Source organism: Hydractinia symbiolongicarpus, chromosome 10 (assembly GCF_029227915.1).
Source record: "Hydractinia symbiolongicarpus strain clone_291-10 chromosome 10, HSymV2.1, whole genome shotgun sequence".
Lineage (NCBI taxonomy): Eukaryota > Metazoa > Cnidaria > Hydrozoa > Anthoathecata > Hydractiniidae > Hydractinia > Hydractinia symbiolongicarpus.
The window spans coordinates 22,834,632-22,849,839 of NC_079884.1; the positions used below are offsets into that span (position 1 = coordinate 22,834,632).

At 33.3% G+C, this 15,208-nt stretch overlaps 2 protein-coding genes across 2 annotated transcripts; both read right to left on the bottom strand.

Annotated features, from left to right (window-relative positions):
- Positions 1–3,197: 3,197 nt before the first annotated feature.
- On the bottom strand, positions 3,198–10,289 carry LOC130662325 (meiosis 1 arrest protein-like). The gene is made up of 14 exons (XM_057461162.1): positions 9,809–10,289; positions 9,656–9,694; positions 9,427–9,584; positions 9,230–9,341; positions 8,893–8,957; positions 8,616–8,717; positions 7,891–7,963; positions 7,512–7,580; positions 7,274–7,357; positions 7,086–7,156; positions 6,637–6,882; positions 6,113–6,301; positions 5,788–5,958; positions 3,198–5,328 (listed from the first exon to the last, which is right to left on the bottom strand). The coding sequence occupies exons 1-14, from the start codon at positions 9,822–9,824 to the stop codon at positions 5,146–5,148; spliced, it is 1,578 nt and encodes a 525-aa protein (XP_057317145.1). The 5' UTR covers positions 9,825–10,289; the 3' UTR covers positions 3,198–5,145.
- A 243-nt stretch (positions 10,290–10,532) lies between these two features.
- Positions 10,533–15,022, bottom strand: LOC130662324 (kelch-like protein 20). The gene is made up of 5 exons (XM_057461161.1): positions 13,893–15,022; positions 11,785–12,012; positions 11,569–11,684; positions 11,137–11,316; positions 10,533–11,030 (listed from the first exon to the last, which is right to left on the bottom strand). Exons 1-5 carry the CDS (start codon positions 14,966–14,968, stop codon positions 10,735–10,737), a joined length of 1,896 nt encoding a protein of 631 aa, XP_057317144.1. The 5' UTR covers positions 14,969–15,022; the 3' UTR covers positions 10,533–10,734.
- Between the last annotated feature and the right edge of the window lie 186 nt (positions 15,023–15,208).

Here is a 15,208-nt window from a genome sequence, read left to right on the forward strand (position 1 = left end):
AGACCTTTATTACTTAAATTTCCACACATTTCTTTCATATTGACCTTCAATAAAAAAAAAAAACGTGAACCAGAAACCACCGCACATGAAAGATATTCATTGTTTAAACTGATAAATACCAACTTTTTTGGCACTAGCCTGAGCATCATCACAACAAACATGGTGGCTGTTAGCACAACAACAGAAGATGCAGTTGTGGACAAAGCAATAACTAAAAAAAAGGTTTGCGGGTGCGGGTTTTTCAACCTCCATCATCACTACGCTATACATAAAATGTTGCTTTGCAAAATCAAGCAAAAATTTCTCTAAAATTTAGGCTCTTGGTTCTGCACAATATAATTAGTGGTATAAAGAGTCTTTTTCAGGAATATTTGAGTAGGTATGCGATGATTCGCACGTGCAAATCAAGTAACGCGTGCGATGTGAACGCATGTGCAAATGATGTTACGCGTGCGATACAGGCTACGAGGTTAATCTTTGTTGCGCATTCATTTTACGGTAGAAAAGTTGGGGACATTTTGAATCATGAACCCCAAAAACGACGATCAAGCATCTACCTATAGTGACTCTTTCAATCCTTATATACTTCCTTTTCTACATGTCCGAAATAGTATGCATGACTATACTGTAATTTTCATAAATTTATTTTTTATTTTTCAGGTCATCACAAGCAAATAGGCAAAAATATGCTTTGCTTGGGTTTCGTTTTTAAAATTGTTTAAATAAAAATAACACTTGCAGCATAAAGAAAAAACTCAATTAAATTCGGACCTGCTATGGTTTTCTATTGTTTTGTCAAAGGAAAAAATTATCTACAATTAAATCCACAATAAAATGTCTGTTCCGCCTGTAAGTGAAGTTTTGCAGACTTGCTTTATCCGTGCTCCGTCGGCGTTCACCTCTGCATTAGTTAAGAACGGCATGACTGGATTTCTTGTGTAAGACCTGGTTACCAACGACGAAGGGGCCAGGCAAAAGAGATTTATGTCTGAGTATTTCTTTTAACTAAGTCAGGAGTCGGTGAATTAGCTAGGATATTCAAGTTGGCTATGAATAGGCTTGCTCGTGGATTAAAAGGACCAGGACTATTTAATAATTCTGAGATTTAAAAGTGTCCGGCCAAGACGGAAATCTAACGGACGTTTTGTCTGACAAAAGTTCAAAAACTTAAGCAAGAAAGATCTCTATCATATAATTAGCCGTAAACAGTATAATTAGCCTAATTAATCATACTGTTTGTATAATTATCCTATAACAGGTAACTATTCTGTATATATGCGAAACAACTTAATGTCTACATAAAAAATCTTCATATATCTTTTGTTTACACATAAAATTATTTGATTGCTATTGATATCGTCCTGTGTGAACCATGCAAAAAGATATGATGAAAGTCTTTTGTTTTCACATGTCACACAAAAGCTATTGAAATTTCAATACTTTTTTTTACCACAATTAGTAGTTTTGACTGCTATATACTTTATAATGAAATACAGCGATTCAGAATGTTTTCTCATTATTTCAAAAGAAAATATGGTGATTTTTAAGTTTTGATAGGAGGTTTTCTCATCCTATCAGAACAAAGTACGGTGAATTTTAGGCTTCTATGGGACATTTATCGTTATTTTAGAAGGAAATACAACGGTTCTTAAGCTTGTTTTCTCACCATATCAGAACAAAATAAGGCAATTTTTAAGCTAAGATGGAATGTTTTCTAACCCCTTCAGATTGAAATACTGCAATTTTTAAGCATTGTACAGCCGTTTTTTATCATTTTAAAACGAAATATGGTGAATTTAAAAACCTACGTATGATGTGTCTTCTTTTTTTCACATATACATAACTATTCACATGTGAAACTTATACCCTTGTTAATAAATTTTATGTTATTTTCTTTTGTTGGGCATGAAATCCACTGTTTTTCAACATGCAATATTAACAAAATTTCCACGTTACCAAAGTATAAGGGTGATAACTATTGGGTACATGTAAAGTTACAATTAAGCGGTAATATACTATATACATATATATATATATATATATATATATACATATATATATATTATATATATACATATATATATATATATATAATATATATACATATATATATACATATATACATATATATCTATATATATATAAAAATCAATATATATACATTTTAAAGTAAAAGTTTTGTATAGTACTGATGATGGCTAAGCCCAAAAGCTTTTAATTTAAAAATATATATTGAATTTTAAAAAGAAGGAAGTTTAATCGTAAAGATTTAAAGTTGGAGACTTTAAAATGTCATTTATGTTAGGTCAGTCTTTGTCACATTTTTCAAGAAATTGTCCCTAGCTTGCAACATGTCGAATTATTACAGTAATTTTTCTGAAACATTTTTAGTTAGTGAACAAGAAAATGCTTGTGAATGTAGCATTGTCACTATATACCTGTGCGTCAAAAGCTTCAAATGATATTTCCTGACAATTTGGTTTAGCAGTCTTTAGCCTGAGAGAGGGGGAGGAACCTACCTTTACTTAACTTCTTACAACAGAAATTGTAGAGTAAGTACACTTTTGTCAGATATGTGAATCAATCCAAAATACTTGCGATCGGTACTGTAGCTACGTGGTTAGCTCTAGCTAGCTAGCTAGTAGGCTAATTAAACTGTTCTACCCAATCTTAGGACACTGCCCAATCTTTGGACATAAAAATACCCAGTCTTAAGACTGGCCTTAGGCCTGTTCTGCCCGGATAATGAACATTGGCCTGATTAAGTACGGCAGCTTGCACCGGTTAAGAACAGGGCAGAAAATACATAATCAGGGCAACATAATCAGGACAGGCCGGCTTATTACTCAAAAAATATTATTTGGCACTTATAAAAGGGACATATAATCAGGGCAGGCCAGTTTATATACGACAGTGAAATATTATTTCTCACTTATTATAGAACGCACATAATCGGGGAAGGCTGGCTTATGTATGACAGTCAAATATTATTCCAGACTTATAGAACAAATATAATCGGGGCCGACCGCTTTTATATCATTCGTCATCACTTCTGACAAGCAAATAGCCCTAGTGGCAAAGTTGTTGTTGCTCTCAAATGAAACGAAATTTCGTGGCAAATACTAAATTTTGGGATTCGCAAGTTTAATAACTTTTCACCAAACTTAATTCCCGCAAAAAGAATAATTTAGGTTCCGTGAAATTTAGTTACTTCAAAGTATATTATGCTGAAATGTATTTACTACAAGATTAGTTTTAAACTAAGAATTACGTCGAGACTTTTTTCTTCCGCCATCTCTAGTTTTTAGGGGTGTTCTATCTTCCAGAGAATGTTTAATTCACAAAAGTTCGAAGAAAATGCCAATCACAGCCTGCCTGACCAGCCATTATATCAGCGTTCATAATCCGGTCACCACTACATAACCAGTGCAAAAAAAACATAATCGGATCATGTGTACATAATCCGGCTGCCAGTTTTTGGACACAGTAAAAATCGTAGCTAAGTTGTAGCTGGAACATATATAATCATCATCATCACCATTCTCGGCTTAACGTCCGTTTTCCATGCTAACATGGGTTGGACGGGGTATATTACCCTCTTCCAATATTATACATTTAGCATTTATATACAATTTTTTGCAAATTTTAAGAATAAAATAAGAAAATAAAAAAAGTTTATATACAAAGAATCAGATAAATCGTATTCAACCATATTGTTAGTATACCCAGTCAATATGCGTAAATAGTTTACATGGTATAATTTCTTAGCCCTTTGATTTGCCAAGAAAAGTTTTGATTTAAAGTTCCTCTTAAGAGGTATATACAGCTACAGTCTAAACTTTTCATTGTTCTCTTTGTCTTTCACAATTGTTCTAACATTGAACATCTACGTCCATAGGTTGAGCAGTCCAGTTTTAAGACTGGCCACCTAGTTGTCACTGTCAGAAGATTGGCCTAGCCAGTCTTAGGACGGGACGCCTTCCTAGATTGGGCAGAACAAAACCATTGATAAGAATAGAACTGTGAAAATGTGTTAGAAGCATTTTAAAAATCCAATACTATCAACTCTGACATAAAATATGATAAAATATTTACTTTTTACCCAACTTATACATCCGGTTGTCTAAAGAAAAACAATATCAGAATGTGCTGCCTCAACAAAAATCAAATCTACGGATTGACGTCCATTATTGTTTGTAATAACTAGACTGGAAGGGAGATTCTCTGAAAAGTAGACTGCCGCGCGGGATGTAAACAAATATTTACTTAAATATGGCATCATAATCTATGCAGCATAATTAAATCTGAAATTCTTTAAATGCGAATATCTGGAGAACGAAAAGAGCTTTTTTAAAATTTAAAGACTTATTAACCGACTTTTTAAGCTCTATAACATAAGTCCAACTTAACGTTCCCCTTAATGTTGTTTGAGTATCAGGGGTTTGGGTCAAACAGCGCAGCACCGTTGAGCAATAAAAAAAAGGTTGCTGAAGTCCTGCAAAACACAAACCAGATCTAAGATGGACACTTTTCTGGAAGCAGACAAAAATTTTGTCTTTTTTTTTTTGCAAATTATTCACCGTTGAGAGGATCTACTAAATTTTTAAGACGGGGTCGTGTATTTTTTACTTACTAAATGAACACCAAGGCAAGAAAGTAAAAGTTTTAATAACGGCCAAGGAGTTTATTTCAGCTTTTATGGAATTTATTTAAGCAAGGAATTGTGGTTGGTAACAGTGAGCTAGAAAAGGCGAAAGCATGCCATACAATTACATATCGATCCTCCTTATGAGAAAGCGTGATTATAAAAGAGTAAGTTTTTAACCTCTGCAGCACTTGAAAAGTGTTACAAGCCCTGGGATCGAGGTTGGTAAGGTGGTGTTGTTGTCTTTGTGTCAGTTCCTCGTTTTGTTTCATCGCGATTCGCAGCCAAATTTCGTAAAATCTATGCCGTTTTTATAAGTCATAACGAACCTAAGTAAATCTTCAACTTTATTTATCACACAATATACAAATTTAAAAAACGCAACAATAAGTATTTTCATAAAGAAACTCATCATTTTCGCTTGCCCTGGACTAAATGTCTTTGAACTAAATTATCAACGGTAGCGGCGCCCAATAAAATAAGACACCATCATCGCATAATCACACATCAGAAGTTGGTTCAAATGACAAGCTCTTCCTCTTTTGTTCGTTGTCAGTGAACGCGCTAGTCAAATTGAAACGACTTTCGTTCTGTTTATCGTTGTTAAGATACGTGCGGGCGGTAAAGCGAGGTACATATTTTTTTGTTGGTCTTTTCGCGGATGACTTTAGATCTGTTGTGAACTAAAAGAAAGATGAAGAGATAAATATGGAGAGTATAATTTACAAACGGCCTATTTTCTTCGTGAACCTAAACTTTGAAATCTTTAAATACAGTGACGCCCTATTTTGTCTAAAAGCTTATGGTTTCAATACCCTCTGGAATCAGTGTTTACAAAGCTGTCTTCTCATTCACGTGGTTACTCGCAATTGCCGACGCGAATACGGAATTTAAATAAAGCCGGTGTTCTGATGTAAAAATGGCAAAAGCGAGTTTTTAGCGATAGTAATTCTTCGCAAAGAAATTCCGGATCTAAGTTTTTCTTCAAGACTGTATTATCGGCAAAACAGCTAGAAAATCCTTACTTCTAATGTTTTACATGTTACAAAAAATACTTGTGTCATTGATGTAAACGCATTTCAGCTTGCGCAAAAACGTTTTCAGCAAGTAGGTAAGAAGAAAGATTCGCTTAAATGAATTACCTCGGTATTTCCCAGTCTCTTCTTTGTATGCGCGTCTTTATAAGAACTTTTTGCGAAGCTGCTTGTGCTTGATGAAAGAGGTTTTCTGCTGGCTTCAATAGTCGTCTTTGGTAGACGAGTAAACAAACCACAAGTAAAATTAAATGGATTGTAGGTGTGACCAACTTCGATCTAAACAAACGTAAAAGAAATCACAAAAATAATATTCTTAAAAAGCCACAACGATTAAAAAGTGCGAATTCGCGTATTAAATCCTTTAAATTTTGCAAAAATGACTTAAACATGAAGCGATGTTTGTTCCCATCAATTAAATATTCTCTTTTACCTTTTCCATTTCTTCTTGAACTTCATCACTCACTACACAATTTGGCGAGGTGGCGACAGCGTCATGCGGCAACATAATGTCGCGCGTTGCGACAGATTTGATCAACATCATGCCACTAGAAGATGGCAGTAAGAAGAAATACGACTTTAGTGTGTTTGTGGAGGAACATTCCATTAACAGAGCTGAGAACTAAATCAGATTAAAAAAAAAATAATAATTGTTTTCGTGATTTGGTTTAAAATTATTGGTTTCCATAACAAGAGAAAACGCAATATGTTCCACAATATGTTTTCTATCTGTCGAAAAAACCCATTCATGAGGTATAAAGTCTTTTCACTTTAGTACGATAAAAAACCGGCAGAAATTTTACGAATCAAAAATTCGCGAAACTAAAATTTAAAAATCATTTCCCTTCAAAAAAATAAAAATACCGCAAAAATTACACTTTTAAGGTGCACGAAACATCAAAAAAAAATTATAAAAAAATCTCCATAAACATCTCCTTAAAAAATATTTAACCTTACTTCTTTGTGAAGGTATGCATTAAGGCTTGAAAAATAACTTTGGTTCTGTTCCAGTTCTTCCCATTCCAGTTTCCAGCAAGTAGTTGGTTTTAAGATCAACGGGAAACCAAACAAAACAGACTCACATATCTCCGCACTTCGTACAATCATTTTCGGCGTTAAAGTATACACTGCCAACCCAGGTTGTCTTGACTTTGCAGAAAGAGAATTGTTGATGTTGATCACACTGAGTTCCGTCTCTAAAATCTAAACCAACTAAAAATTGTGAAAACCATATTCTCTTCGCCGCTGGCCTCGATGTTGAAAAGGCAAAAAACCCTGGGGACGAGGTTTAGTGCTGTGGAAAACATATTAATCATCTATTCTCTTAACTAAGGCGCAGTCAAAAGCTTTAAGATAATCGAGACAATATTAGATTATATCCAGTCTCGTACTTTTTGGGCTCTTACCAAATTTCGGCCTGCGGCAAAATGGAGTGGGTTCACAACAGCATCGACAAGATCACATTTCACGTTAAAACCTGAAACATGTTTAACCTTTAATAGGGAGACAAAAACGATCAATATCCACATGCAAACATTCATAAATAACACAACTATATTTATAAGTTACTAAGCACAGTCAGGGTAGAACTTACTATGAAAATTCATGATGAGATGCAGGTCGTCCGAACCCGTATCTTGCAACCAGCTTTTAAAAAATTGTTCCAAACTTAAACGATCTATAAAGGATAAGACAAAACAAATTCTCTGTCTTTGTTGACGATTCAGAAGTGCAGAAAGAAGAGTCCAAAACGTTATATTACTACAAATATTTTGACTAAGCTTTCTTGCCTACGCGACCCCAAAAAGACACAAATTTCCATGGCAACGTACCATGTTGTAGAAACAATGACTCAACGTATCCACACATCACTTCTGTTGTAGCACTATCTGCAGAACCTGCTAAACAAATCAAAACGATGCAATATACTCTGGCTGCCTCGATTACTTATTATCTTAAGCAAATTTCTAGAAGAAGAAACACCACACAAACTCTTACAATATCGCAAACAATTTTCTGCAAATGTATTTAAGTGTTTCATCAAACTCTTTGAAACTAAATCTGATCTTGAGAGGTGGACCTTTACTAAGAACACTAAATTCACTATCACATAAATAAAGACTTCTGAATTATATAACCGAAACTTTTCATGCTACTGACACATCAAAAATTACTGGACACTAAATTCCCCCATCACAAACACACATATACCTGAACTTTCTGCACTACTACCAATCTCTGCATCTGTTGAGATGGTGTGTACTATATGCACTATTTGAACTTTCTAAAACAACATTAAACATTGAAAGATGATCAGATAAAAACAATATTTACAGACAAAATCTAGAAATATTGCAAATTACTAAGAAGGGTTGCATACTGCAACTATGTAATGAAAGACACTAGCCGAAATAAGACGACGCAAAGACCTATAGGGAACTTTAAATACAAACTAAAAGACATAAGTACAGACATACAATAGAAATTTTTTTATTTTTAGAGGGTCATACTATTCAGTCATAAATTCCCTTCCAAACAAAACCTCTTCCATAAATTATTAATAAATTTAACTTAAAACAAGAAGTGTAAAGATAGGCTTTGCAAATTATAGATTGTAAAAAAAACAATTTAGTCATTTAAAAAAAAATAGGATTTTAGAAACATGTACAGGTAATGACCGTTGTTGTAAAATTCATGACATTTTTACTATGACATTGTTTGAAAATAAGTAATAAGAATGTTCATAAAAGAATAAAAAGGGGACTAAGCAAAATAGAGTAAACTGTGAAGCACCATGATTAACCCATTATTTGTCGCGATGCTCAAAAAAATTTTTGGGGGGGATTTGAACCTTGTTCTTTCAACACATGCTCAAACAAAAAATAGCCCAGTTCCTCATTTATGTTGTTGGCACAACGGTGTGTTAAGATTTTTACCTTGATTAAGTTCATGTTGTGTTCCTTCACCACTCTAGCCACTTGCTTCTCGATATGACGTCGACAAGTGAAAACGCATACATCACATTGTGAAGATGTTGGCTACATGTACAAATACTCTAACAATTGAAAACAGTAACACTTTTGATTTTATCTCAGACAAAATATTTTTATTTGCATGCATTTTTATCACAAGGCAAAAACCCAAGCAAAGATTTAGTGTGATAATACATGATTTTTACATCTTTATCAGATGGTATTTAGCACTGCTACAAACCTTTGTGTACTTAGCCATTTGCTGCAACTGTGTAAACGACTCCATTAACACAAAGGAAAGTTTTTCTAAAAAATAAGTTATTGCAAAAAGTGAGAAACTTGTAGTTTTTCACCTAACAGTAACTTTATACCACATTATTTATTTATTTATTTACCATCATTATTATTTCCACTCCGTAAGTGCAAAGTAAAAGAAAAATTCTTCAATGCAAAACGTATTGAATCCAAGACCTCCCGCACTGGAAGTGAATGCTCCATCACGAGGCTACCATTTGAGGAGAATTGTTAAAAAATCTACTTTCAGAGTGAAAGAAAAAAATACGTAAACAAATGATTACCTTCAAACTCATGCTTGCTGTGTTCTAGGATACCATGGTAATACCTCAGTGTTTGTATTGACTGAATAATCTTTTGATGATTTGTTTTGGTATTTTGAATAGGTAGAATACACTAAAAAAGTTTAATTTTATCCATATACATATAAAAACAGTGTATACTTTAATCATCGACAACAAAGTATACAAAATTTATTCACCTCAACGCTTTCGCCTATGACAAACACACTTAGCAACTGCAACTTTGGTGCACCGGGCAAGCTGTTATGTAGTAACAAAAACTCTTCAAGTGCCAGTGATATGTTCTCACAATACGAGTCAAGTCCTGGCTCAGAAATATCAACGATGATTATCTGGGCTGGAAAAAAATCGATTCATACAGATTTTTGTCCTAAAGATTTAAATTAGAAAACACTGAGAACTACTAACCGTATCGGTGGCTTTGTATAACACGGCATTTTGTTTTTCCTAAATTTAAGTTAAGAGTTTTTTAAAAAAATTATTGAGCAATGTTTGTTTTATGTAGCACGCAATAAAATGGTTCTTTATCAAGAAAAAATTTCACCTTATTGCAAAACGTACCTTTATGCTGATTCATTTTCTTAATTTAATATTCTTATATTATATACACTTAAACTAAAGATGATACAACATTTGCACACAGGAGCAGCATATTTTCTTTTTCCTGAACAATTTAAAAGTATATTTAAACTACCACATGCAATAAAAGATATATTTGAGGTTAAAACTGGGACAGATAATCTTCTACTCCATATTCTCACATCTTTTCATTCATTTGCAATCATGGTATCTTATCCTCCATGCGAGCTCCCCCTTGGGCTAAACAAAATTTTATCTGTCATTTATTATCAACTCTTCCTACTTGCTACACCGGTATTTAATATGCCCACCACTCCAGGCTTGAGATACCTTTGCATTTCAGAATTTATTTACAAAACTGAAACTCTATGAGGCCTAATCAGGAGGCCTAAAAGGAAAAAATACATAGCACAATTTAAAAAAAAGTAATAAAAACAACAAAAATTAAAAAAAAGGTTTTTAATTCATACACAATAATAATCTACAGTTTCGTTTTATCAACCAATATATTTAAGCCTGGCAAATTTTTTTCTATAAAAATCAACTATAAACAGATTAGAATCATTTGAAGCTGTTACAATGTGACGAAAAAAAGGTTATGCTTTTAAATCAACCACAAAAAAAAAATTCACATAAAACTATAGGAAATAACATAAAATAGATTAGACTTTCAGCAGGCATTTTATCAACTATTTATTAATTGCTTCAAATATTTTTTTTATAAAAAATGTTTTTATAGATACACAAAATGTTACATCAAACAAATAAATAAATAAACTATTATCTATTAAAAACTAAATAAAATAAACTTTGTATCTACACAAACCTTCATCTTAGCATCTTCCAATAAAGTATATTCACATAAGTACAGAGAATTCGATTCCTAATGCAAATATACCAATTTCATTTTACCAACTTAAACTATCGCATTGCTGCAGGGTCACGACACCAACGCCACCCCCAAGACGTCTATAGTTCATCCCGATTTGCAACTTCCATTGATTACTCATTGGGTCGTACATCTCAATTGACTTCAAATATGTAGTACCATCAAAACCACCCACAGCAATTAAAATGCCATTAACAACAGCTAAACCAACTCCACTGCGACGTGAGTTTAATGCCACAACAGGAGTCCATGTATCCAACTTAGGGTCATACCTCTCAGCGCTGCTTAGTTCAGTTGTATCATCCCTTCCACCAACTAAAGGAATAATAATTGCAGAATAACAACAACAAAAACAACAACAATAATAATACCAACGACAACAATATTGCACATAAAGGAGTACAATATTGTAATACTGCACCTGCATATATGCATCCTTGGAATACAGCAGCTCCTAAATGTTTTCGTTTGGTTCCCATAAAGCGTACTGCATTCCACTGGTTAGTTTTTGGATCGAATCTTTCCACTGAAGCTAATGGAGACGTGCCATCAGAGCCACCAATAGCATATAAGTACCCCTCCAAAACAGATACAGCAACACCTAACACGATTAGATCAAAACCAATTAGGAGAATAAGAAAACAAGACTTACCAGTGAACTTAGACTTTGGGGAAAAGTGTTTGGGTAATACCCTTTACAATTTTAGCATAATTTGCCAGTTATATCTGTACAAATACAGTATAAACTACAGTAGGGTAGACTTTGTAATTTACATCGGCACCTAGCAATTGTCAGTGGCAATGCAGCCATTGAATTAGAAAAATTGTAGAAAAATGTAAATAATATATAAACCTAGACGTCTGCAACTCATTGGTGTGACACGAGACCAAGCATTAGCTTTAGAGTCATATCTTTCAACAATGTTTAGGCATGAAACACCATCCTGTCCACCCACTGCATACAAAAATCTATAAAAATTAACACTCTGTTAGTAGGCAAATTTATAATCGAATAAGTTAGAAGTAGAGAAAAAGATTAGCGTGTTAATAATAAGAAATAGATACATACCCATCTAAAACAGCAACGCCAACACTTGTACGACAGGTGCTTGTAGGAGCTACATCTGAGCTCCACTGATTAGTCTTAGGATCATATCTTTCAACAGAATTTAAGTAACTGGAGCCATCATGGCCACCGACAGAATAAAGTAAATCATCAAGGACTGCAACACCCACTCCACACCTTCTTTTGTTCATACTACAAACCATATGCCACTCATTTTTATGTGGATCATACCTTAAAAAATGGTGGTAGAACTTACATCAGCTGCACAAAATACAAAATTAGAAAGAAAAAGCCTATATTAATGGTACAACAATAAATCCTAATTTTTTATCAATGTCCATCACATCATCATCATCATCATTCTCGGCTTAACGTCCGTTTTCCATGCTAGCATGGGTTGGACGGTTTTTTTGGACACATTTTATTTAAAGGGAACCCAAAGTATAAAATGATGTTGGACTTATATTATAGAGCTTAAAAAGTTGGTTAAAAAGTCTTTTTAAATTTTTTTTTTTAAAAAAACTCTTTTCGTTCTCAAGATATTCACAGTTAACGAATTTCGGATGTATAATTATGCTGCATAAATTATGATGCCATATTTAAGCAATAGCAAATTTTGACATTTTCTGTCATCAGTAATTTTAGACCTGTTAAGTGTGTGTATTTAAACTTTATAAATGCATAGATATTATAGAGGTAAATTAATTAACATAAATTTTATACTGGTTTGTTTTCCAGGCCTCTTAATTTTTTGCTGACAAACCCATAACTTAGGATCTGCATGTCAGTTTGCAAACAAATTTTGTCAGTAAACATATACAGTACTGGAAAAAGGTTGTTTAACATCTCGCTTCGCGTATCGCGACAGTATTCTCGATACGCGATAAACGTTTTTTTACTTTCAAATTGTATCGAGAGGGCTTCGCGATGCATCCGTCTCGATGTCATTCTCGAAGATATCGAGGTAATTAACACTTTTTCATAATAGAACTATTTTAAAAATAAGAGTTATTCAACAATGATCGCGGATGTTTAAATATAATTATACTTCCTTTGTGTTATATTTTTTTAACTTATGCATAACAATCTAGGGTATACAGCTAGCGTTAATCTTTCTTTTTTAGATCACATTCTAAAAATTTAAGAACTAAGAACGACGATAGAAAAGCTTTGTTAGATTGCATTTTAAAAATTTAAGAACGAAGAACGGCGATAGAAAAGTTTTTTTAGATCACATTCTAAAAGCTTAAGAACGAATTGCAGCGATAGAAATGTTTTTTAAGATCGAATTTTAAAAGTTTAAGAACAAAATGCAGCGATAGAAATGTTTTTTAAGATCGCATTTTAAAAGTTTAAAAACGAAAAGCGGCGATAGAAATGTTTTTTAGATCGAATTTTGAAAGTTTAAGATCAAAGAACGGCGATAGAAAAGCTTTGATAGATCGCATTTTAAAAATTTAAGAACGAAGAACGGCAGTAGAAAAGTTTTTTTAAATCGCATTTTAAAAGTTTAAGAACGAAAAGCGGCTACAAAAAAAGTTTTGTTAGAGATTGCATTTTCAAAGTTTAAGAACGAAAAGTAGCGTTAGAAAAAAAATATGTTGAAAAAGTAATGCACTAGAATTACTTTAATAAATACGAAAGTTAAAAATTTTCTTATAATATACACCTATTTAAAATAAGAAAAAAAGATAAAGCAGAGATGTGTTTGAAATAAAAAAAACTTTCTCTCTATTCTCATTAAAAAAACTTTCTCTTTATTCTCATTATCACCTACCATCGCGACACATCGAGAGGGATTTTGTCACGATACTAGATTCTCGATAGATAGCGACAATTTATTTTAATTGTTTCTTATTATTATTAACGCGGTACATCGCGTATCGAGGGAGTCCACGCACGGTGCGCGCTCGATATGTTAAACAACCTTTTCCAGTACTGTAGGGCCTATACAAGCTTGCACAGAAAATTTTACTGCAATACAAGTTATTTTAAGCTTATGAAGTTGTAACTTATATACAAGGTGGCCAGGTAATTTTCCTTTTTCTTGACTTTTTAATAAATAAAATGTAAAATTCTTTTAATTTTGTATACTTATGTATATCTCTCACCTTTCAACACTGTTTATTGCATCGCCAGTACACCAACCACCAACTGCAAACAATACTTCTCCTCTTTTTGTTGGCTGACGTGGTTTAAATCTAGAACCTTGCATTAGAAGTCTCTGTTCAGGAAGCAGTAAATAGTTTTTTGCTTCATCAACTAGTTCACGGCAGTTCTCATCACTTTTTATCAACAAGTCTGCACTCACAACTCCAACTAAAAATCTAGCACTAAGTAATGGCAATCTGACAAATTTAAGCACTTGCTTTAGGTTTTCTCTGCGATCATTTATATTAAATCTGACCCATTTCATAACAGATGTAAAAACATCCTCTTCCGAAATAACATTGAGTTCATCACTTGAAATAATTTCACAAAGTTGTTCTACCGGTAGCAATAAAAATTCCTCAGTGTCCATGACATCTTGGAAATTATGAAGTGTAAACAAGTCAGCCACATGAAGGAGTTCGGTGCAAGCATGTGTGTCTGCAAAAGATTTTATTCCTAAACAGTTGGAAGGGTCTAATTGTTTTTTTAAAAATTCACAACATGCTTCTTGTATTTCTTTCAGCTGCAACAAACAGGCTGCTGGCAACAATGTCTGTACATTTGTTTCATCTATTTTAATAACAGCAGTGTAAGTAAAATCAATCAACTGAGCCATTGCCTTTTCATCAACATCTTTTATTGTCACTTCTTCTTGACGACTTTCAGCCATTTCACGCGTAAACATTGCTCGAAAGTAAGGACAACATGCTGATAAAACAACTTTATGACAGTTAAATATTTTTGCTCCAACTCTTATTACAACATCACACAGCTCTCCCGTCTTTCGCAGGACATCCAACATTTCTAATAATGACTTGGGATACTTCTCTGAAGAGTGAAATAAATATGGTTTGATAGAAATACATGATTGGTTTAGTCTTAACGGTATTGTTTGATTTAATTGAGTTCCATTTTTTGCTTGCATTAAAACAGTGCTGCTGATATTACTTAAACTTGGAATATTTTCTCCATCAGAATTTACTAAAACTTCCTCGCGTGTTGAAGTAACTAAGCTTTCTTCAGGAGATAGATCCATTTTCAATTTAACATAAACCTGTTGTGAAAAAAGCAATTTTCAGTCATCTATATATTATTCAAGTCACACTTGCACATGAAAACATGCATACTAAAACCTACTTTGGTGTGAAACACCTTTTTTATTATAAATAGTGGCAAAACTATTTGGCAACCAATTGTAGGACGATACAGAGTAATTAGAAGGTACATATACAGCCTAAATAAATTTAATTTCTGGTGTACAGTTTTGTAACGTCGG